Raw genomic sequence first — 24794 nt, 5'->3', positions numbered from 1 at the left:
GTGTTCAATCTTGGTTTCATCAGACCAGAGAATCTTGTTGTTTTGGCAAACTCCAAGCAGGCTGTCATGTGTCTTTTATTGAAGAGTGACTTCTGTCTGGCCACTACCATAAAGGCTTAATTGGTGGAGTGCTGCAGAGATGGTTGTTCTTCTGGAAGGTTCTCTCATCTCCAAAGAGGTGCTCTGGAGCTCTGTCAGAGTGACCATTGGGTTCTTGGTCACCTCTTTGATCAATAACCGTTTTCCCCGATTGCTCAGTTTGGCCGGGCAGCCAGCTCTAGGAAGAGTCTGGGTGGTTCCAATCTTCTTCCATTTAAGAATGATGGAAGCCACTGTGTTCTTGGGGACCTTCAATGCTGTAGACATTTTTGGTATCCTTCCCCACATCTGTGCCTCGACTCAATCCTGTCTCAGAGCTCTAAGGACAATTCCTTTGACCTCATGGCTTGGTTTTTCCTCTGACATGCACTGTCAACTGTGAGACCTTATATAGACAGGTGTGTGCCTTTCCAAATCATGTCCAATCAATTGAATTTACCACAGGTGGACTCCAATCAAGTTGTAGAAACATCTCAAGGAGGATCAATGGAAACAGGATGCAGCTCATTGTCGAGTCTCATAGCAAAGGGTTTGAATACTTTTGTAAAAAAGTTTTCATTTTTTTGTGCTTTTTTTTATATGCAAACATTTCTGAAAAGCAGTTTCGTCATATGGGGTATTTTGTGTTGATTGTTTAAAAAATATATTTTAAAATCATTTTTAGAATAAGGCTGTAACATAACTAAATGTGAAAGAAATCAAGGGGTCTGAATACTTTCCGAATGCACTGTATACTTAATAAGCAATAAGGCCCGGGTGGGTGTGGTATACGGCAGATATACCATGACTAAAAGGGCTGTTCTTAGCACAACAACATGCGGAGTGCCAGGACACAGCCCTTAGCCGTTTACACAACGGGTTGGTCTAATCCAGAATGCTGATTGGTTGAAAACGCATTCCAGCCGGTGTCTATTCCACAAGTTACCACCGGCTAAATCTATGACATTAAAATGCCTATTACTCTATACCATCTGACAGCACAATCCACTGTCTCATCAGCCCAGGCAGGGAAGTTATAAACTTGATCTCCACTATAGTAAACTTCTCACATTACATTTTGCTGTCTGTCCGACATTTGCAACATTGTTTCAATATTCAAATTCTATCTCCAACTGTCCCATAGTAATGAAAGTGTTGGGGTCGGGAGTCGGAACGAGAGAAAGGCAGGCAGCGTTTTCAGCCAGTCGAAGTCATGAATCAGCTGGCATCATTTTTTATGGATATACATACAAAGAAATGTCCATTGAAAAAGCTACAACGAAACGAAGTGCAGCTAATTTGCAGTCTTTCCAGCTTCAGTTTGAAGTTATTGTGTTAATTGTGCTGTTGGTTAGCTCCTCTGAATAACGTTAGTGTCCTAACAGAGAATACATTTTCTATTCCAGGTGAAATCACTCCTCATTAGTTCATTGTTATGGATGTATCCAAATAAATGTCACTAGAAACTGCTTAAACAAATGCATCTACTGTTGTCTGCACTGTTTGACGTGACTGTAAGTTAGTTGTAGTTGGCCAGCTCGCAAGTAAGGGATAAGAACGCTGTCAGCCAGTGGAACATTTGGAACGAACAGCTGGGTCGCGTCTCTGGCAACCGAACCAATAGAACGACCGACCAGCCGGCTTGGGTAGCAACTCTAGATTTGTTCCGGACTATATCTTCTGGAAGGATGAAATAGTATGAATAAAATCATCAAAATAAACTTTTAATGAAAATATGTCGGTAACACTTTGTATAAAACTGATAATGCCATCGAAGCCAGTGTTTGGAGGATATATTGGACACTGTGTTATCAAACCTCCAAACGAGCTTCAACGCCATACAACACTCCTTCCGTGGCCTCCCAACCGCTCTTAAATGCTAGTAAAATGAAATGCATGCTCTTCAACTGATTGCTGCCCGCCTGGAGAAATGTAACCACTCTCAGATGAATAGACAGAGCTATGGATGCAAGGACTGAGCATCCATGATATGAAAGTGATTGTTTTAACCATGTTATGAGGCTGTACAGTGTTTGTTTACCGTCACAATGTTCACAAACATTGGAGTAAAACAAGCTTATATTTTGGGTTCCCATGGAGTGTGACAGTTGAACTAAGCTCATGAGGCATTTATACGTTATATTCTTCAATAATCAATGGATATATATATATATATATATATATATATACACACACAGTTGAAGTCTGAAGTTTACATACAACTCAGCCAAATACATTTAAACTCAGTTTTTCACAATTCCTGACATTTAATCCTAGTAAAAATTCCCTGTCAGATAGGATCACCACTTTATTTTAAGAATGTTAAATGTCATAATAATAGTGGAGAAAATTATTTCTTTCTTTCATCACATTCCCAGTGGGTCAGAAGTTTAGGTATGACGGCTGCGCTGTCCCATGGTGTTTATACTTGAGTACTATTTTTTGTAAAAATTAACGTGGTACCTTCAGGTGTTTGGAAATTGCTCCCAAGGAAGAACCAGACTTGTGGAGGTCTAAAAATGTTTCTCTGAGGTCTTGGTCGATTTCCCCATGATGTCAAGCAAAGAGGCACTGAGTTTGAAGGTAGGCCTTGAAATACATCCACCTCCAATTGACATCAATTGGAGGTGGATGAAGCTTCATATAGCCATGACATCATTTTCTGGAATTTTCCCAGCTGTTTAAAGGCACAGTCAATTTAGTGTATGTTAACTTTTGACCCACTGGAATTGTGATACAGATAATTAATTATAAGGGAAATAATCTGTGTAAACAATTGTTGGAAAAGTGACTTGTGTCATGCACAAAGTAGATGTCCTAACCGACTTGCCAAAACTATAGTTTGTCAACAAGAAATTTGTGGAGTGGTTGAAAAACGTGTTTTAATGATTCCAACCTAAGTGTATCTAAACTTCCAACTTCAACTATACAGTTGACTTATAACTTATAAGTCAAAAGATGGATGTAGCAACTACAGATTGCCCCTTTTAAGTCTATCAAAAGTGTGCGAGCTTGAGCATGTGTCCATTAGGCCTACGGATATATTTTTTTATCAGCATGAATCAGATTGATCAATAAAAGCCCCACTTTTATTCCATATGCTGTAATCCACACTATGCAGCTGTTGCAAGAGCACGTTTTTCACTGACTCTCCACTGGTTTCAAAACCAATGATTGATAGGCAGCTTAAACTTCTTGAATTCAACCATTATTGGGTTCAAATACACATTTAGATTTGTGAACAGCCATCCACAATAAGAAGACCGATACTAAAGCAGCGCAGCCTTTCTTTCGATCCTATCAGTATCAACACTATGCCTTAACGACAAACTTAACATTCTCTCTGCGTGGTTCTTTGGGAAACGAATGTTACATATTTGGCCGTTGTAGGAAAGATGCATCTTTAAAATGCTCGTTAGCTTAAATTCCATCGCTATTGGGAAACCGGGCCCCGGTCTGAGCAGAGGCTTATTCTGAGCAGAGGTCATTACCATTACCATCCAGCAGAGGGCAGGGTGCTATCACTGATGTTATGGATAATGGCGTCTGAGAGAGAGACAGACAGAGTGCAATGATGAAATTCTCTCCCTTTCTACTCCCTTCCTTATCTCCACTCTCTAGGTATGGCTTTTCCAGGTACATGCGGCTGGATGAGCCAGAGGGGCAGGAGGGAGAGAACAGAGCCAGAGGTAGGGGAGACACATACATTTTTCTTCTGTTAAAAAGTATATGAAATGTCATCGGCCAGTGTTCGTTTTATATGAACACTCTTCTCCATCTGTGTGTTGACTGGTAGATATTGGCATCTCGATGAGGAGAAAGGCGGTCCCAGAGGAGGGGTTAGATGGCGAGGCTCCTCCAAATGTGGGAGGGGCTAGTGAGACAGACCACACCCCTCCTGACTATGGAGACGACTATGACGATTACGCCAAGAGACGACGACGCAAACTCTTCTCCCTGCCACAGGCCGACAGGGCACCTACACATAGAAACATGTCTGATACTCTCACATACAAGAAGAGGAGGAGGAAGAAGAGGAGAGGATCTAATGCAGCAGCTGTAGTCCAGACCAGAGCAACAGAAATGGATGGGTTAGAGATCCCTCATGGTCCTGGGTCACATAAACCTATACAGACTACACCAGAAGAAAAGCTGAGACCAGCAGACAGACCAACAGATAGAGCAGTTGAACAGCTCAGACCAGCACAAAAAAAAAAGTCCCGAACAGGGGAACAGAAACCAAGAGGGAATACAGCAGACAGAGAAGATCTGGGTCCAGCAGACAGAGAAGATCTGGGTCCAGCAGACAGAGAAGATCTGGGTCCAGCAGACAGAGAAGATCTGGGTCCAGCAGACAGAGAAGATCTGGGTCCAGCAGACAGAGAAGATCTGGGTCCAGCAGACCAAAGTCAACCCAGACCAAGAGAGGGACCAGCAGAACAGAACTCAACTGGGATAAAGATTTTACCTTCACCACAAAAACTAGACCAGAACATGCCAACAGACAGATACAGACCAGCAGAGAGATACAGACCAGCAGGCGGACCAGCAGACAGAGACGGACTAGCAGACAGATCAGCAGACAGAGACAGACCACAAGTTCGGCTTCCCCAGCTGCAAGGGAGGCGCCGGCGCATTCAACAGCCTGGTCAGATGGGTGGGACTAAGATTAAATCACCTCTAGTGAAGTTGTACCACAAAGCAACTGTGACTAGGAAGAGAGTCCAGGACCTAGATACAGATATCATCCTCCGAGCACAAACACATATAAAGTCACGACCGCAACCTGACTATGACAACACAGTCCACAGGGCTCTGCCCCCTGGCGAGGTCAGAGGAAGGAACCATCTGGTTGAAGGGATTGACAGAGGGGAGGAGGGTGAGAGAAAGGGGGAGGAGATGGGTGTGAGTGAGTCTTTATGGAGTCTGGGGGGAGACTCTGAAGAGGAGGAGGGGCTGGCTTATGACTCCACACCTCCACCGGTGTTTGACCCTGAGGTGAACTGGGCTCAGACATTCCAGGTGACCCCTGTTAACCTCCAGGCGATGCGTTCTGATTGGATAGACCTAAGCTGTAACGTGTCTGGTAACCTGCTGCTCCGCCCTAGTGATGCTCTGCCTGTCGTCAAGGCCTTCATGGACAAACTAAACCACAGACACAACAGGTCAGTGTGTGTGTGCGTGTGTGTACAGTACATGTGTGTGTGGAAGTTTGTGTTAACCCTGTCCCTCTGTCCCTCCCTAGGCATTTCTCCCTGGTGCGTGTGCTGAATGTTGAGAGGAAAGTGGATGGGGTTCAGGGCAGCAGGTACTTCCTGGAGCTGGAGCTAAGGGACATGACTGGCCAACACCTTCGTTTGTCACACTACATCTATGCTCTGATTCGCCATAATCGATCTCGCCCCAGGGGAGTCCTTCGCCGTGCCCCTGAGACGTTGCTATGCAAGCCTCTAGGCTTCCACTGGAACCCGACTGCCACTGTACACTTCATAGTACCAGGTACCACACACACACACACACACATGCACTGTTACTCTCCTAATGTTGTATGGTGACATAAGGATGTATTACTCTGTGTGTACGTGCTTGTGTGTTTCAGTAAAGAACCAGGCCCGCTGGGTGCAGCAGCTGATAGATGACATGGAGGGTCTGTACCAGACCACTGGAGATCCCTACTTCAACCTCATCATCACTGACTACAACAGCACTGACATGGATATAGAGGCAGCACTAAAGGCATCCACGCTGCACAGGTACGCAGAGTGTGCCATAAGCACAAGTAATCAAATGTTAATAACATTGTCAAACAAATCACCTCAAAGGCTCCCGTAGACTACCTGGGCACATTCCTCCACTCTAAAATAACTTCAGCATCCAAACAGTGATGGAAATACATCTGTTACAAATCACAAAAAAGTGGAATGACATTTTGGAATTGAGACACATGGAGCCTAGATTGAGTTTAGGTTGATGCATTCCACTGTTGTCTCTGTCTCGGACATTCATCTATGCCTTGGCAAAATGTCACAACATTCTCATCGCAGAGACGAAACCACACCAGATTTTGTAGCACATACTACCAGTTTTCAACTCAATTTACACATTTTTCAAGTGGCTGAGATGCGGTAATGGTTAATGATGGTGTTATAGCCTACAGTTTTGTTGGCATCTTTATTTTATTTATTGTGATAGGCTAATGTTTTAATCGTATGGCTTACTTTCACCCCTGATAACGTTCACCCCTGATTCATGCCTCTGTGTACCAGGTACCAGTACGTGAAGCTGAGTGGAAACTTTGAGCGTTCCGCTGGTCTACAGGCTGGCATCGACCTCATCAATGTGAGTATGACATCCTCAGTGACACCATCACTATGTGATAGACTGGGTGTGTCCTGTTTTGTGTCCTTAGTTTCATGAAATGGGCATGAATATTCTCTCTTCCTCCTCAGGATGAGCACAGTATAGCGTTTCTGTGTGACCTTCACATCCACTTCCCCCCGTCCATCGTCGACTCAGTCAGGAAACACTGTGTGGAGGGACACATGGCCTTCGCCCCCATCGTCATGAGACTGGACTGTGGAGCTACGCCCAAGGAGCCCAGAGGTACACGCACACACACATCAGAGGAGGCTGGTGGGAGAAGCTATAGGAGGACAGGCTCATTTTAATGACTGGTATGGAATAAAAGTAATGGTTATCAAACACATCAAACATATGGAAACCACATGATTGACTCCATTCGATATATTATATTCTAGCCATTGCAATGAGGCCGTCCTCCAATAGATTCTCTCACCAGCCTCCACTGATATACACACACACACACACCTCCCCCTCTCTTTATTTCTCTCTCGTCTCTCGCTGTGTTCCAGGTTACTGGGAGGTGAATGGGTTTGGTCTGCTGGGGATCTATAAGTCTGACCTGGATGCAGCAGGAGGCATGAACACACACGACTTCACTGACCGCTGGGGCGGAGAGGACTGGGAGCTGCTGGACAGGTGTGTGTGTTTGTTTGTTTGTCTGTGTTGGGTTGTTTGGTGCATGTCTGTGTGTGTTTTATTGCTCATGCCTGCTCTAACAATCTGATCTTTAATAGAATTTTGTTGCTCTCCCCTGCTCTGTGTCAGGATTCTGCAGTCGGGTCTGGAGGTGGAGCGTATCTACCTGAGGAACTTCCTGCATCACTACCATTCTAAACGTGGCATGTGGAACCGGCGCACTCAACGCAGTGGCACGTAACCCACAACCACACAGCCAAATTGTACAATGATGCAGCCATAACCCACTACGACACAGCTGTAACTCACGACGACACATCCGTGGCCACAAGGAAATCAAGGAAACTGGCGCACTTTAATTTCCGCACTCCTCGCATCAGCCATTTACAGCTGTCGACTGGTTAACGAGAGGGCAGGACAGAGGAGATTCCTGACATACCATTGGGTGATATCTCCTGTCATTCAAACTGTTTGAGGGTGTGGTGATTATGAAATACAGAACATAGTACTAACTGTCCTGGAAGAAGAGCTGAGCTCGTGCAGAGGTACTTAAATCTTAACATGGAGGTCCACAGTACTACTAGTTAGCCAGAGAGTCCACTCACCCAAGTCTGAATCAGTACACACACACACACACACACACACACACACACACACACACACACACACACACACACACACACACACACACACACACACACACACACACACACACACACACACACACACACACACACACACACACACACACACACACACACACACCTTGTTAAATATCAGTGATCATACAGTATTTGTATGTAATCAGGACCGTGCTTATTTATTGACAATGACAGGATGCACCAATGTTACACTTTATTCTACCAGTGTAATACTTTATTTCAGTTTAAAACATGGTTTTATTAATATAATGAATTAAGATGGGGGGGGGATGACTTCTGATAGAAGAGACTATTATTGAGGCATGGGGGGCTTACTGTACTGGATGGGGATATTTCCCTTAAAGCAATGTGCATCATGAAGCCCTGAATTCACCCGAGTGCTTGCTGTATAGCTCTACTACCTCAGAGCTCTACTACTGACTCTTGGATGTGACATTGTGCCTATTGAATGTGTCCTTCAAAGCGCTGTCCATTTCATTTTCTTTGGATTATACTTCAGAGGATCCCGCACCCAAAGGTGTTTGGAGAGATTTTAAGCAAGTTAACAATTTTTTTATGCAACACTGCGCCTTCTCTACAGCTCCTCTAAAATGAGAAAACTTTTGGAATTGGGAAGTACAACCTGAACATGTCAGTTAAATGCAAACTGTTGTTTTCTATTTCACAATAGGATAAGGGGTATCACAGGACCTTGTATATACAGTTGAAGTCGGAAGTTTACATGCACTTAGGTTGGAGTCATTAAAACTAGTTTTTCAACCACTCCACACATTTCTTGTTAACAAACTATAGTTTTAGCAAGTCGGTGAGGACATCTACTTTGTGCATGACACAAGTCATTTTTCCAACAAATGTTTACAGACATATTATTTCCCTTATAATTCACTGTATCACAATTCCAGTGGGTCAGAAGTTTACATACACTAAGTTAACTGTGCCTTTAAACAGCTTGGAAAATTCCAGAAAAGGATGTCATGGTTTAGAAGCTTCTGATAGGCTAATTTACTTCATTTGAGTTAATTGGAAGTGTTCCTGTGGATGTATTTCAAGACCTACCTTCAAACTCAGTGCCTCTTTGCTTGACATCATGGGAAAATCAAAAGAAATCAGCCAATACCTCAGAAAAGACCTCCACCAGTATGATTCATCCTTGGGAGAAATTTCCAAACGCCTGAAGGTACCACATTCATCTGTACAAACAATAGTACGCAAGTATAAACACCATGGAACCACAGCCGTCATACCGCTCAGGAAGGAGACGTGTTCTGTCTCCTAGAGATGAACGCACTTTGGTGCGAGAAGTGCAAATTAATCCCAGAACAACAGCAAAGGACCTTGTGAAGGTGCTGGAGGAAACAGGTACAGAAGTATCTATATCCATAGTAAAACAAGTCCTGTGTCAACATAACCTGAAAGGCCACTCAACAAGGAAGAAGTCATTGCTCCAAAACCGCAATAAAAAAAGCCAGACTATAGTTTGCAACTGCACATGGGGACAAAGATCGTACTTTTTGGAGAAATGTCCACTGGTCTGATGAAACAAAAATAGAACTGTTTGGCCATAATGGCCATTGTTATGTTTGGAGGAAAAAGGGGGAGGCTTGCAAGCCGAAGGACACCATCCCAACCGTGAAGCACGGGGTGGCAGCATCATGTTGTGGGGGTGCTTTGCTGCAGGAGGAACTGGTGCACTTCACAAAATAGATGGCATCATGAGGTTGGAAAATGATGTGGATATATTGAAGCAACATCTCAAGACATCAGTCAGGAAGTTAAAGCTTGGTCGCAAATAGGTCTTCCAAATGGACAATGACCCCAAGCATACTTCCAAAGTTGTAGCAAAATGGCTTAAGGACAACAAAGTCAAGGTATTGGAGTGGACATCACAAAGCCCTTACCTCAATCCTACAGAAAATTTGTGTGCAGAACTGCAAAGGCGTGTGCGAGCAAGGAGGCCTACAAACCTGACTCAGTTATACCAGCTCAGTCAGGAGGAATGGGCCAAAATTCACCCAATATATTGTGGGAAGCTTGTGGAAGGCTACCTGAAACGTTTGACCCAAGTTAAACAATTAAAGGCAATGCTACCAAATACTAATTGAGTGTATGTAAACTTCTGACCCACTGGGAATGTGATGAAAGACATAAAAGCTGAAATAAATAATTCTCTATGGTGTTAATGTCTGTCTGATTGCAACAGGGCCTACACAACAGGGCCTACACACACTCGGCAACGTGACAAAGAACACACAGAGAGGGCGGGACTGAGACAGGTAATGGCGGACTGAACGTTGTTATGTCGAGCACCTCAAGACAAAAACGTAATATTCAATATCGGCAAGTTAGACTAAATATTGGCACTACACAATCTGTTGGGGGATATCCTTCAATCTGGATAATAACACAAAACAAATCTTAAGACAAGAGACGTTTATCGACAAATATTATGAAAACAAGCAACACCCAAACATGGAGAGTAAAACAGGGGAACCGATTTCAAAACGAAAACGTGACTCTTCTACAGACACAGACGATTTAATATTTTCACCACCGGGGATGGTAAAGGTCGAAACCGATCTGTTAAAATCAATAAATGACAAACTGGGTATACTTGAATTAGACAGTAAGGATATAAAAGTGTTGAAGGCAAGCCTCGAGATGAGTGACGAAAAATCTGTGACATTGGAGAAGGAAACAAAGAAGCTAAAAGGGACAGTCAATACGATTGAACCCGAAGTGAATTAACTTAAAAAGGAGAACATTGTTCTGATAGAAACCTTGCTTAACATACAGACTAGATCCATGAGAGATAATCTGGTACTTACAGGTATCCAAGAGAAAGTTCCTCCTTACAATGCTTCAGATTCCACGCGGCGCTATCGACAAAATCCAACTCGAACATGTACACCGCTTTGGACAGAGAGGGCAAAGGTATGAACGCCCAATCATTGCCAAATTTGCTTCCTTTAAGGATAAAATAATGGTTAAAAGCCTGGGTTTAAGACTTGCTGGGACCAAAATTTGCATGAATGATCAGTTCCCGAAGGAAATTGCAGAACGGAGTAAAGTTCTGTATCCAATTTTCAAGGAAAATAGATTAAAAGGGAAACAAGTAGCTCTCATCGTCGATAAACTATATATTGATAACCAGTTGTTCAGAAACACAAAGACTACTCCATGGTTATTTTAAAAATGACAAAGTTCTTATAGACGAGGAAAATAATTAAACAATTCTATACATCTTCAAATATAAGTAATTGGAACACACAAGCACTAATTCAACATGGTGAAGATAAACACTCAGTAAACAGAAGACACAGTATGTGTGGATGGTGTGGCATGTGTTTATTTATTATTATTTTTGTTATGTTTGGGAAAGTGTGGTGTTGAGTTAGAAAGGAAATGGTTGCATATCCCAGAGCCAATGTATTGCTGTGAGCAGGGGTGTGAGAGAGCTTTCAATGTTGTTCAGATGATGGATATACTTTTAATAATGAATTATACGTCTTATTTATTGTCCTATCATGGTTGTACTGTTTTAAAATACATTATACATTTATTATTGATGAAGCCAGTGACTGATGTGGTGTACTCCTCAATGCCATCGGAAGAATCCCGGAACATGTTTCAGTCTGTGAATGCAAAACTGTCCTGTAGTTTAGCATCTAGACTATTATGGTGGGAGATTTTATTACAGTCTTAAATACCTCTATGGACCGGAAAGGAAATCACACTGCAAACTATCTCCCTCAGGCACTTAAGAAAGTAATGAATGTCATGGATATATTGAAATTAGTGGATATATGGAGACTTAAATACCCTGACCTAGTTAGATATACATGGCGGAGGCTTAATCAAGGTAGTCGTCTTGACTACTTTCTTATGCCATTCTATCTGGCACCAAAAGTTTAAAAAGTGTTGATAGGGGACAGAATGCGATCGGATCATCACATAATTGGCATATATATTACTCTTACATAATTTACACGTGGGCGAGGATGTTGGAAATTTAATCAAAGCCTACAAGATGATAACTTGTTTAGGACTACAACAGAAGAATTTATAACAGACTTTTTCAGACATAACATAGGTACAGCAGATCCCCTTATTGTATGGGACACTTTTAAATGTGCCTTTAGAGGCCATGCAATTCAGTACTCCTCTATAAAACAAAAGCAATTTAGATCAAAAGAGTCCATATTAACAAAGGAAATTGAAGGACTAACAGTACAGTTAGATAGCAATAAAAACTACCATAGAGGCACAGAATAAGTTGGAGGAAAAACAAAAAGAAATGGAAGAACTTATTCAAGAAAGATCCAGTGTAATATATTATAAAAATAAAGTGAACTGGATGGAATATGGGGGAAAACGCACCAAATTCTTTTTCAATCTTCAACATAGAAATGCCACCAAAAATGTTTTATTGAAAGTTGTTACAAATGATGGAGTCACGCATGATTCACCGAATGATATTTTGAAAGAGGAAGTAAAGTAAATTATAAAGTTATATAAAGTTAAAATGAGAGATCTCTTACACTTCAGTGTTGTGATGCAAAAATTCTAGCAAAATGCTTGGCGCATAGAATTAAAAAAGTATTGTCAGATATGATTCATCCTAGTCAGACAGGTTTTTTACATGGACAATACATTGGAGATAATATAAGACAAGTACTGGAAACAATAGAATACTATGAAATATCGGGGACACCAGTCCTGGTTTTCATAGCTGATTTTGAAAAGGCTTTTGATAAAGTACAACTGGAGTTTATATAAATGCCTAGAATATTCCAATTTTGGGGAATCTCTTATAAAATGGGTTAAAGTTATGTATAGTAACCCTAGGTGTAAAATAGTAAATAATAGCTACAGAAAGTTTTAAACTATCTAGAGGAGTAAAACAAGGTTGTCCACTATATTTATTATTTCCATCGAAATGTTAGCTGTTAAAATTAGATCAAACAATAATATTAAAGGATTAGACATCCGTGGCTTAAAAACTAAGGTGTTTCATCATTGTATGCTGATGATACATGTTTTCTTTTAAAACCACAATTAGAATCTCTCCACGGCCTCAGAGGATCTAGATACTTTTGCTATCCTCTCTGGATAAAACCAAATTATGATAAGTGTATTTATTATATTATGTATTGGATCACTAAAAAAAATTCACATTTTACATTACTGTGTAGTTTACCAATTAAATGGGCTGACGGAGATGTGGACATACTCGGTACACAAATCCCAAAATAAAGAAATTATCTCGCTCCTATACATTTTTATAGAAAGTTAGCAAAAATAGATAAGATCTTGCCACCATGGAAAGGAAACTACCTGTCTATTTGTAGATAAATCACCCTGATTAACTCTTTAGTCATATCACAGTTGACCTATTTTCTTATGGTTTTGCCTACACGTAGTGACCTTATTTTTAAATTATATGAGCAAAAAATATTCAATTTTATTTGGAATGGCAAGCCAGACACAATTAAAAGGGGCTATTTATATAACGAATATGAATTCGGAGGGCAGAAATGATTCAATATTAAAGCATTAGACCTCTCACTAAATGCATTAGTCATACAAAAGTTATATTTAAATTTACTAGAGAACCAGTTCAGATTTAAGTATAACTTTTGTTTAGTGAGAGGTCTTGTTCTTTCTTTTTTTTCACCTTTATTTAACCAGGTAGGCCAGTTGAGAACAAGTTCTCATTTGCAACTGCGACCTGGCCAAGGTAAAGCGTAGCAATTCGACACATACAACATCAGAGTATAATCAAAACATACAGTCAATAATACAGTAGAACAAAAGAAAACAAAAAGTCTATATACAGTGAGTGCAAATGAGGTAAGTTAAGGAAATAAATAGGCCATGGTGGCGAAGTAATTACAATATAGCAATTAAACACTGGAATGGTAGATCGGCAGAAGATGAATGTGCAGGTAGAGATACAGGGGTTCAAAGGAGAAAAAAAAAAATACCAGTATGGGGATGAGGTAGGTAGATAGATGGGCTGTTTACAGATGGGCTATGTACAAGTGCAGTGATCTGTAAGCTGCTCTGACAGCTGGTGCTTAAAGCTAGTGAGGGAGATGTGAGTCTCCAGCTTCAGAGATTTTTGCATTTCGTTCCAGTCATGGGCAGCAGAGAACTGGAAGGAAAGACGACCAAAGGAGGAATTGGCTTTGGGGGTGACCAGTGAGATATACCTGCTGGAGCGCGTGCTACGACTGGGTGCTGCTATGGTGACCAGTGAGCTGAGATAAGGTGGCGCTTTACAGAAACTTGTAGATAACCTGTAGTCAGTGGATTTGGCGACGAGTATGAAGCGAGGTCGCAATGGTGGGTAGTGTATGGGGCTTTGGTGACAAAACGGATGGCACTGTGATAGACTGCATCCAGTTTGTTGAGTAGAGTGTTGGAAGCTATTTTATAGATGACATCACCGAAGTCGAGGATCGGTAGGATGGTCAGTTTTACGAGGGTATGTTTGGCAGCATGAGTGAAGGATGCTTTGTTGCGATATAGGAAGCTGATTCTAGATTTAATTTTGGATTGGAGATGCTTAATGTGAGTCTGGAAGGAGAGTTACAGTCTAACCAGGCACCCAGGTATTTGTAGTTGTCCACGTATTCTAAGTCAGAGCTGTCCAGAGTAGTGATGCTGGACGGGCGAGCAGGTGCAGGCAGTGATCGATTGAATAGCAGGCATTTAGTTTTACTTGCATTTAAGAGCAGTTGGAGGCCACGGAAGGAGAGTTGTATGGCATTGAAGCTCTTCTGGAGGTTAGTTAACACAGTGTCTAAGGAGGGGCCAGAAGTATACAGAATGGTGTCGTCTGCGTAGAGGTGGATCAGAGAATCACCAGCAGCAAGAGCAACATCATTGATGTATACAGAAAAGAGAGTCGGCCCGAGAATTTAACCCTGTGGCACACACAGAGACTGTCAGAGGTCCGGACAACAGTCCCTCCGATTTGACACACTGAACTCTATCAGAGAAGTAATTGGTAAACCAGGCGAGGCAATCATTCGAGAAACCAAGGCTGTCGAGTCTGCTAATAAGAATGTTGTGATTGACAGAGTCGAAAGCCTTAGCCAGGTCGATGAATACAGCTGCACAGTAATGTCTCTTATCGATGGCGGTTATGATGTCGTTTAGAACCTTGAGCGTGGCTGAGGTGCACCCATGATCAGCTCTGAAACCAGATTGCATAGCGGAGAAGGTATGGTGGGATTCGAAATGGCCAATAATCTGTTTGTTAACTTGGCGTTCGAAGACCTTAGAAAGACAGGGTAGGATAGATATAGGTATGTAGCAGTTTGGGTCTAGAGTGTCACCCCCTTTGAAGAGGGGGATGACTGCGGCGGCTTTCCAATCTTAGGGAATCTCAGACGATACGAAAGAGAGGTTGAACAGGCTCGTAATAGGGGTTGCAACAATTTCAGCAGATAATTTTACAAAGACAGGGTCCAGATGGTCTAGCCAGGCTGATTTGTAGGGGTCCAGATTTTGCAGCTCTTTCAGAACATCAGCTATCTGGATTTGGGTAAAGGAGAAATGGTGAGGGCTTTGGCGGGTTGCTGTGGCGGGTGCCGGGCAGTTGACCGGGGTAGGGGTAGCCAAGTGGAAAGCATGGCCAGCCGAAGAAATGCTTATTGAAATTCTCAATTATAGTGGATTTATCGGTGATGACAGTGCTCTTATTCTCCATGGACTTTACAGTGTCCCAGAACTTTTTTGAGTTAGTACTATAGGATGTAATTTCTGTCTGAAAAAGCTTGCCTTAACTTTTCTAACTGCCTGTGTATATTTGTTTCTAACTTCCCCGAAAAGTTGCATATCACGGGGGCTATTCGATGCTAATGCAGAACGCCACAGGATGTTTTTGTGCTGGTCAAGGGCAGACAGGTCTGGAGTGAACCAAGGACTATATCTATTCCTAGTTCTACATTTTTTTGAGAGGGGCATGCTTATTTAAGATGGTGAGGAAGGCACTTTTAAAGAATAGCCAGGCATCATCTACTGACGGGATGAGGTCAATGTCATTCCAGGATACCCCGGCCAGGTCGATTAGACAGGCCTGCTCACAGAAGTGTTTCAGGGAGCGTTTGACAGTGATGAGGGGTGGTCGTTTGGTCGCAAACCCATTACGGATGCAGACATTGAGGCAGTGATCGCTGAGATCTTGATTGAAAACAGCAGAGGTGTATTTGTAGGGCGAAATAGTTAGGATGACATCTATGAGGGTGCCTGTGTTTACTGATTTGGGGTTGTACGTGGTAAATTCATTGATAATTTGTGTGAGATTGAGGGCATCAAGCTTAGTTTGTAGGATGGCCGGGGTGTTAAGCATGTCCCAGTTTAGGTCACCTAGTAGCACGAGGTCAGAAGATAGATGGGGGGCAATCAATTCACATATGGTATCGAGGGCACAGCTGGGGGCAGAGGGAGGTCTATAGCAAGCGGCAACAGTGAGAGACTTGTTTCTGGAAAGGTGCATTTTTTAGAAGTAGGAGCTCAAATTGTTTGGGTACAGACTTGGATAGTAATACAGAACTCTGCAGGCTATCTTTGCAGTAGATCGCAACACCTCCCCCTTTGGCAGTTCTATCTTGGTGGAAAACGTTATAGTTAGGAATGGAAATTTCAAGGTTTTTGGTGGTTTTCCTAAGCCAGGATTCAGACACGGCTAAGACATCTGGGTTGGCAGAGTGTGCTAAAGCAGTGAGTAAAACAAACTTAGGGAGTAGGCTTCTAATGTTAACATGAGAGGTCTAATGTTTAGTGAGAGGTCAAATAGTTAATAATAGGAATGTCTCATCCTATGTTCAAGAATGGCCGTTTCCCCTTTATTCAGATTACACCTGCTCACTTTTGGTTGTTTGAAAAGGAAATAATCTCCAAAAGAAATTAAATAAATTTACTGGGCCATACGCACAACACTCTATAACGCCTTGCGGTCAGAGGCCGAGCAGTTGCCATACCAAGCAGTGATGCAACCAGTCAGGATGCTCTCGATGGTGAAGCTGTAGAACCTTTTGAGGATCTGAGGACCCTTGCCCAATCTTTTCAGTCTCCTAAAGTGGAATAGATTTTGTCGTGCCCTCTTCACGACTGTCTTGGTGTGTTTGGACCATGTTAGTTTGTTGGTGATGTGGACACCAAGGAACTTAAAGCGCTCAACCTGCTCCACTACAGCCCTGTCAATGAGAATGAGGGTGTGCCAGGTCCTCCTGTTCCTGTAGTCCACAATCATCTCCTTTGTCTTGATCACGTTGAGGGAGAGGTTGTTGTCCTGGCACTGGTCTTTGACCTCCACCCTATAGGCTGTCTCGTCCTTGATCAGGCCTATCACTGTTGTGTCATCGGCAAACTTAATGATAGTGTTAGAGTCGTGCCTTGCCATGCAGGCATGAGTGAACAGAAAGTAGAGAGGGGGACTGAGCACTCACCCCTGAGGGGCCCATGTCTTGAGGATCAGAGTGGCGGATGTGTTGTTACCTACCCTTACCACCTGGGGATGGCCCGTCAGGAAATCCAGGATCCAGTTGCAGAGGGAGGTGTTTAGTCCCAGGGTTCTTTGCTTAGTGATGAGCTTTGAGGGCTCTATGGTGTTGAACGCTGAGCTGTTGTCAATGAATAGCATTCTCACATACTAGGTGTTCCTTTTGTCCAGGTGGGAAAGGGCAGTGTGGAGTGCAATAGAGATTGCATAATCTGTGGATCTGTTAGGACGGTATGCAAATTGGAGTGGGTCTTGGGTTTCTAGTATAATGGTGTTGATGTGAGCCATGACCAGCCTTTCAAAGCACTTCATGGCTACAGACGTGAGTGCTACGGGTTGGTAGTAATTTAGGCAGGTTACCTTAGTGTTCTTGAGCACAGGGACTATGGTGGTCTGCTTGAAACATGTTGGTATTACAGACTCATACAAGGAGGGGTTGAAAATCTCAGTGAAGACACTAGCCAGTTGGTCAGCACGTGCTCGGAGTACATGTCCTGGTAATCCGTCTGGCCCTGCGGCCTTGTGAATGTTGACCTGTTTAAAGGTCTTACTCATATCGGCTGAGGAGAGTGTGATCACACAGTCGTCTGGGACAGCTGATGCTCTCATGCATGTTTCAGTGTTACTTAACTCGAAGTGAGCATAGAAGTAATTTAGCTCGTCTGGTAGGCTCGTGTCACTAGGCAGCTCTTGGCTGTGCTTCCCTTTGTAGTCTGTAACAGTTTGCAAGCCCTGCCACATCCGACGAGCGTATTCGGAAGCATCCCGGAACATATTCCAGTCTGTGCTAGCAAAACAGTCCTGTAGCTTAGCATCTGCTTCATCTGACCACTTTTTTTTATTGACTATACATTTTTCATCCACTTTCCCTAAATGTATCACTTCTATGATAATAATTGTTAACATTTTTATGAGATAGACACTTTGAAATCCTTCATTCTAGGTTATACAATCTAATTAGTATGGTAATACTATCATCATAATAGAGGTTATACTTCTATTAACGGGAGTGAATTAATAAAAAATACACAGCATGTTATTAACAAAATTATGCAAACTAAGCAAAAAACACACGCTGCAGCCCATTTGGCAATTTGGGATCCCCAACTTCCAAACAGGGATTCCAACCAAGTTACAGGTGCCCACTCTAGTTGTGGGGAATTATTCTTAGCAACAGTGGCAATATATTTGGCAAGATCAGTCATATTAGAAGAGTGATCTGGGACAAAAGTTCAACATTCATCGCCAATGATTGCATGAGTGTCCCCTTGACCTGCCAAAAGATAGTCAAGAGCCTCTCTGTTTTGCAGAGCCAATTTACGCAAATCTTTTAATTCCTCATCCAATTGTTTCAGGGAATTTCGAGCAACATTTCCAATTTTCTAGTGTCTAGAGATTTGGTCTAGGGCACAGAAACTCCATACCCAGGGAAAAACACACTATAGAACCTGGAGGCAGGTGCCTGAGTGTGAGTAATGTCAGCTAGAGACAGGAGGTTTGTAGTCTCTTAAACAGAGCCTTCAGATCCTTCTGATTGTTTGGAATGGTTCTCATAGCTATCACCACAAACCCATCAGTGCAAGCATTTGATCCATTAAGATTCATAGAACATTGTTGGTCATAGTCTTAAAAGGCATTTTTCGGGGCCTCTCGGGTGGCGCAGTGGTTAAGGGCGCCGTACTTGTTCACCAGATGTGCTACCTTGTCCCGGATCTGCTATTTTCGACTCGCTCTCTCTCTACCGCACCTGCTGTCTCTATCTCTGAATGATCGAATATGAAAAGCCAACTGACATTTACTCATGAGGTGCTGACCTGTGGCACCCTCTAGAACCACTGTGATTGTTATTATTTGACCCTGCTGGTCATCTATGAACGTTTAAACATCTTGGCAATGTACTGTTATAATCTCCACCCGGCACAGCCAGAAGAGGACTGGCCACCCCTCAGAGCCTGGTTCCTCTCTAGGTTTCTTCCTAGGTTCCTGCCTTTCTAGAGAGTTTTTCCTAGCCACCGTGCTTCTACATCTGCATTGCTTGCTGTTAGCGGTTTTAGGCTGAGATTCTGTATAGCACTTTGTAACTTCGGCTAATGTAAAAAGGGCTTTATAAATACATTTTATTTTTTATTTTTTATTTCACCTTTATTTAACCAGGTAGGCTAGTTGAGAACAAGTTCTCATTTGCAACTGCGACCTGGCCAAGATAAAGCATAGCAGTGTGAACAGACAACACAGAGTTACACATGGAGTAAACCATTAACAAGTCAATAACACAGTAGAAAAAAAGGGGAGTCTATATACAATGTGTGCAAAAGGCATGAGGAGGTAGGTGAAAAATTACAATATTGCAGATTAACACTGGAGTGATAAATGATCAGATGATCATGTACAGGTAGAGATATTGGTGTGCAAAAGAGCAGAAAAGTAAATAAATAAAAACTGTGGGGATGAGGTAGGTGAAAATGGGTGGGCTATTTACCAATAGATTATGTACAGCTGCAGCGATCGGTTAGCTGCTCAGATAGCTGATGTTTGAAGTTGGTGAGGGAGATAAAAGTCTCCAACTTCAGCGATTTTTGCAATTCGTTCCAGTCACAGGCAGCAGAGTACTGGAACGAAAGGCAGCCGAATGAGGTGTTGGCTTTAGGGATGATCAGTGAGATACACCTGCTGGAGCGCGTGCTACGGATGGGTGTTGCCATCGTGACCAGTGAACTGAGATAAGGCGGAGCTTTACCTAGCATGGCCTTGTAGATGACCTGGAGCCAGTGGGTCTGGCGAGGAATATGTAGCGAGGGCCAGCCGACTAGAGCATACAAGTCGCAGTGGTGGGTAGTATAAGGTGCTTTAGTGACAAAACGGATGGCACTGTGATAAACTGCATCCAGTTTGCTGAGTAGAGTGTTGGAAGCGATTTTGTAGATGACATCGCCGAAGTCGAGGATCGGTAGGATAGTCAGTTTTACTAGGGTAAGCTTGGTCAGCGTGGGTGAAGGAGGCTTTGTTGCGGAATAGAAAGCCGACTCTTGATTTGATTTTCGATTGGAGATGTTTGATATGGGTCTGGAAGGAGAGTTTGCAGTCTAGCCAGACACCTAGGTACTTATAGGTGTCCCCATATTCAAGGTCGGAACCATCCAGTGTGGTGATGCTAGTCGGGCATGCGGGTGCAGGCAGCGATCGGTTGAAAAGCATGCATTTGGTTTTACTAGCGTTTAAGAGCAGTTGGAGGCCACGAAAGGAGTGTTGTATGGCATTGAAGCTCGTTTGGAAGTTAGATAGCACAGTGTCCAATGACGGGCCGAAAGTATATAGAATGGTGTCGTCTGCGTAGAGGTGGATCAGGGAATCGCCCGCAGCAAGACTAACATCATTGATATATACAGAGAAAAGAGTCGGCCCGAGAATTGAACCCTGTGGCACCCCCATAGAGACTGCCAGAGGACTCGACAGCATGCCCTCCGATTTGACACACTGAACTGTCTGCAAAGTAATTGGTGAACCAGGCAAGGCAGTCATCCGAAAAACCGAGGCTACTGAGACTGCCGATAAGAATCTGGTGATTGACAGAGTCGAAAGCCTTGGCAAGGTCGATGAAGACGGCTGCACAGTACTGTCTTTTATCGATGGCGGTTATGATGTCGTTTAGTACCTTGAGTGTGGCTGAGTTGCACCCATGACCGGCTCGGAAACCAGATTGCATAGCGGAGAAGGTACGGTGGGATTCGAGATGGTCAGTGACCTGTTTGTTGACTTGGCTTTCGAAGACCTTAGATAGGCAGGGCAGAATGGATATAGGTCTGTAACAGTTTGGGTCCAGGGTGTCTCCCTTTGAAGAGGGGGATGACTGCAGCAGCTTTCCAATCCTTGGGGATCTCAGACGATATGAAAGAGAGGGTTGAACAGGCTGGTAATAGGGGTTGCGACAATGGCGGCGGATAGTTTCAGAAATAGAGGGTCCAGATTGTCAAGCCCAGCTGATTTATACGGGTCCAGGTTTTGCAGCTCTTTCAGAACATCTGTTATCTGGATTTGGGTAAAGGAGAGCCTGGAGAGGCTTGGGCGAGGAGCTGCGGGGGGGCCGGAGCTGTTGGCCGAGGTAGGAGTAGCCAGGCGGATTGATTGATTGATTGATTGATTAAGGAGTGTATTGTGTGCTATAGGATGAGTGAGTGAGGGACTACGTTTGTGTGTGTGTGTGAGTGAGAATGTAGTCTACTGCGAAGTGCCTGGGGTATGTTTGGTCAACAGCAGATGTTCTACTGTGTTCTATTTATTCAGTAACCTTTCTGCTACTATGTCGGTTCTCAACACAATGCTGCTGCCTGTTCCTCTCCATGTCTCCCCCCCCCCCAGCCGCTGCTACACCATAGGTCAGGGGTGTCAAACTCAAATACCCAGTGGGCCAAAATGTAAAACCTGAACAAAGTCACGGGGCAACATTGAACAAATTAACCTTTTAATATGGACCCAAACAAGTTTTGCTTTAACATTGAATATGGAACAAGCATCGCTTATTACCATACAATATATAATTTAATAGTGGAGACATGCAAAATCGAATTTCAAATGAAAAAACATATCAATGGTATTCATTTATTAAATAAATAAAATTTAAATAAAAATTGTATGCCTCTTTTCTATTTGCAGCCTTCTGATTTAAATACCAAAATCAACTTTTTCCACTGGCTAATAATTTTACAAATAAAATGATAATAAATCAATCAACCATTCAAGCCCATGCCTTGTAGCAAGAAAAAGTGCATAAAGAAAACGTTAATTATTGCACACTGGTCTAATCTGATGTGCCCAAGCCAGATACCTGGCATCTCTTCTTGGATGCTAGTTCATCAATGTCTGGGCTCAAGCTCTGAGCTGAAGAAATCCTCACTATCGAGCGAAGATGTTCATCAGTCAGACGTCTCCTGTGAGTTGTTTTGGTCATCTTCATCGAGGAGAAAAGTTGCTCGCATAGATACGTGCTGCCGAACATGGAGAGCATCTGAGCAGCTTGTGTGCGGAGCTGAGGCATTGTGTCAGGGATGAACCGTGGAAACTGTGCGGCGCCCACAGCATCATACTTTGACTTCAGCGTGTCGTTGCACTGGAGTTCAATCAGCTCCATTTGGACGTTGGTTGGTGCATTTTCCACATCAACTGCGAAGGGATTACTAAGCAGTTCAAACTTGCATTTCTGGGCATCGAAGTCGGCAAATCGCCGGCTAAACTCAGCGGCGAGAACACTGAGTTTTTCAGAAAACTGTGCGCATGGGAACACGGCGGTAGAGATCTGCGCTTTTATGGATTGGCAGCAGGGAAAATGGCAAGGGTTTCCTTGCAGCATCTGATTCTCCCACAGGCACAGTTTAGTTTTGAAGGCCCTCACTGCAGCGTACATGTCTGTGATGATTCGCCCCCGCCCCTGAAGCTGCAGGTTCAGCGCATCGAGATGGCTCGAGATGTCACAGAGAAAGGCCAGCTCACACAGGAACTTTTGCTCCCGGAGCTCTGCTGTATCCTTCCCTTTGGTTTCCAGGAATTGACATATTTCCTCACGCAGCTCGAAACATCTGTTCAGTACTTTTCCTCTGCTTAGCCATCTCACCTCTGTGTGATACGGCACGTCTGCGTATTCCGAACCACACTCCTCCAGAAAAGATTTAAACTGGCGGTGATTTAGACCTTTGGCTCTTATAAAGTTAACTACCTGTGTTACTGTGGTCATAACATGTTCCATCTTTAGGGCTTTGGCACACAGTGCTTCCTGATGTATGATGCAGTGGTAAACAGTTAGCTCACCTGCACAGTTCTCTTCCCGCATCTTCTCCCGAACCATTCCCACCAGTCCACTCTTTTTACCGCACATCGCTGGCGCACCATCTGTCGTTAATCCAACGAGTTTATCCCACGGCAGCTTTATTTCAGTTACACATTTGGAAACCTCCTCAAAGATTTCCTTTCCTGTGGTTGTGCCATGCATTGATTTGAATCCTAATAGCTCCTCCGTAACACACAGATTTGAGTCCACTCCACGGATGAAGACTGACAGCTGAGCAGTATCAGATGCGTCGCAGCTCTCATCCACAGCGAGGGAGAACGCAACAAAATCTTTTCCCTTTTCCATCAGCTGGTCATACAGATTGGTGGCAAGATCACATGTGCGATTAGCTACTGTGTTCCTGCTCAGACTCACGTTTGAAAATGCTTGTTTTTTTCTCTGGGCATACGAGGTCACAAACCTTCATGCACTTTTTCATGAACTCTCCCTCATTAAAGGGCCGGGCTGATTTTGCGATCTCTGCTGCCACTATATAACTAGCCTTTACAGCAGCCTCGCTTTGTGATGTGGCTTTTTTAAACATATTCTGTTGTGAAACCAAACTTCTTTTCATCTCCTCTACTTTCTGGCTTCTTTGAGTCATGTCCAGGTCCTTGTATTTGTCATGGTGTTTCGTTTCATAGTGTCGTCTAATGTTGTACTCCTTACTTACAGCCACGTTGACTCCACAAACAAGACAAACAGGTTTGTCTTTTACATATGTAAACAGATATTCTGCCTCCCACTTGTCCAGAAAGCTCCTGTTTTCTGCCTTTCTTTTCGCCATTTTTGGGAAGGGTTAGCTCGCTGACAGTTGTAGCGTCTATGTTGCTATGACTACTGTCACAGAGGAGAGAGCGTTTCTGGGTCCTGTCCTGATTGGCGCGCGAAAACAGCAGAGCATTATGGGATTCGTAGTATTAGTGGTGAATGCGCTGTATAATACCGGCGGGCCAGCTCTAGTAGTAATTTGGTATCGTCTCGCGGGCCAAATATAATTACCCCACGGGCCAGAGTTTGACACCCATGCCATAGGTCATTCACATGACAGACTCAACACAACCTTGTGTTTTACCTAGCCTCAGTGCTCTTATTTCCTTATACCCCAACCTAACACAGCCCCAGCCTTCTCTCAAAGTCCTGTATCCCAGCCCAAACTAACCCAGTCACATCCCAGCCCCTACTACCAAGCCACAGTCTAACCCTGTCTAATCTCCAGTGCTTAGACTGACATGCATATCTCTGGAAACAGAGAAGCATATCTCTGGTTACAGTAATTCATTCTCTCAACACAATGTTTTGACTTCTCTGATACTATCATGATGTAGCCTCCCCGGTGATTTATGCTTTTTCCAGCATCCACAGTGTTTACTGTTTACGGTCATAAATAAAGGCAGTCTCCACAAATGGCATGCAATGGCAGTCAAGTCTGTAACCAGAGGGCCAGTTGAAGCAGATGGATGTTAAACCCTACACCATTAGGTGATAACACTCATTCCTGACTAGCTGGACCCAGGTTAGAGTTAAAGGTACACTCTCTGAGTCTTGAGACATTAGCACTGGGGCCCCGAAGGGTTGTGTGAGTTCTCCCGTCTTTTTCACACTGTACACAAAGTAATGCACCGGCGGTATTCCTGATAATTACAATGTCAAGCTTTCAGAAGATACCAACGTTATTGGTCAGATGTATCAAGATGCTGATAGTACTGTGTACAGGTCAGAGATC

General features: G+C 43.3%; 1 protein-coding gene, 1 long non-coding RNA gene and 1 pseudogene across 5 annotated transcripts in view; 1 reads left to right on the top strand and 2 right to left on the bottom strand.

Moving 5' to 3' along the window:
* The window catches only part of LOC118401171 (beta-1,4-N-acetylgalactosaminyltransferase 3-like), a 29477-nt gene extending 21644 nt beyond the window's left edge, over positions 1 to 7833 (top strand). For all 4 annotated transcript variants that reach the window (XM_035798460.2, XM_052474889.1, XM_052474891.1 and 1 more), the window contains 8 exons: positions 3700 to 3767; positions 3875 to 5243; positions 5324 to 5577; positions 5678 to 5831; positions 6345 to 6417; positions 6528 to 6681; positions 6951 to 7077; positions 7207 to 7833. In XM_035798460.2, the coding sequence (XP_035654353.2) occupies positions 3700 to 3767; positions 3875 to 5243; positions 5324 to 5577; positions 5678 to 5831; positions 6345 to 6417; positions 6528 to 6681; positions 6951 to 7077; positions 7207 to 7318 (2311 nt within the window). In that variant the 3' untranslated portion in view covers positions 7319 to 7833. The remainder of the gene's footprint in view (positions 1 to 3699; positions 3768 to 3874; positions 5244 to 5323; positions 5578 to 5677; positions 5832 to 6344; positions 6418 to 6527; positions 6682 to 6950; positions 7078 to 7206) is intronic.
* Positions 1 to 24053, bottom strand: part of LOC127910601 (general transcription factor II-I repeat domain-containing protein 2-like) — a 31224-nt pseudogene extending 7171 nt beyond the window's left edge.
* The window catches only part of LOC127910603 (uncharacterized), a 42299-nt gene that overhangs the window by 7171 nt on the left and 10334 nt on the right, over positions 1 to 24794 (bottom strand). The window lies entirely within an intron of this gene.

This window comes from Oncorhynchus keta, chromosome 22 (genome assembly GCF_023373465.1).
Source record: "Oncorhynchus keta strain PuntledgeMale-10-30-2019 chromosome 22, Oket_V2, whole genome shotgun sequence".
Taxonomy (NCBI): Eukaryota; Metazoa; Chordata; class Actinopteri; order Salmoniformes; family Salmonidae; genus Oncorhynchus; species Oncorhynchus keta.
Note: the sequence above shows the minus strand (reverse complement) of the source record. Positions and strands in the feature narration are given on the sequence as shown.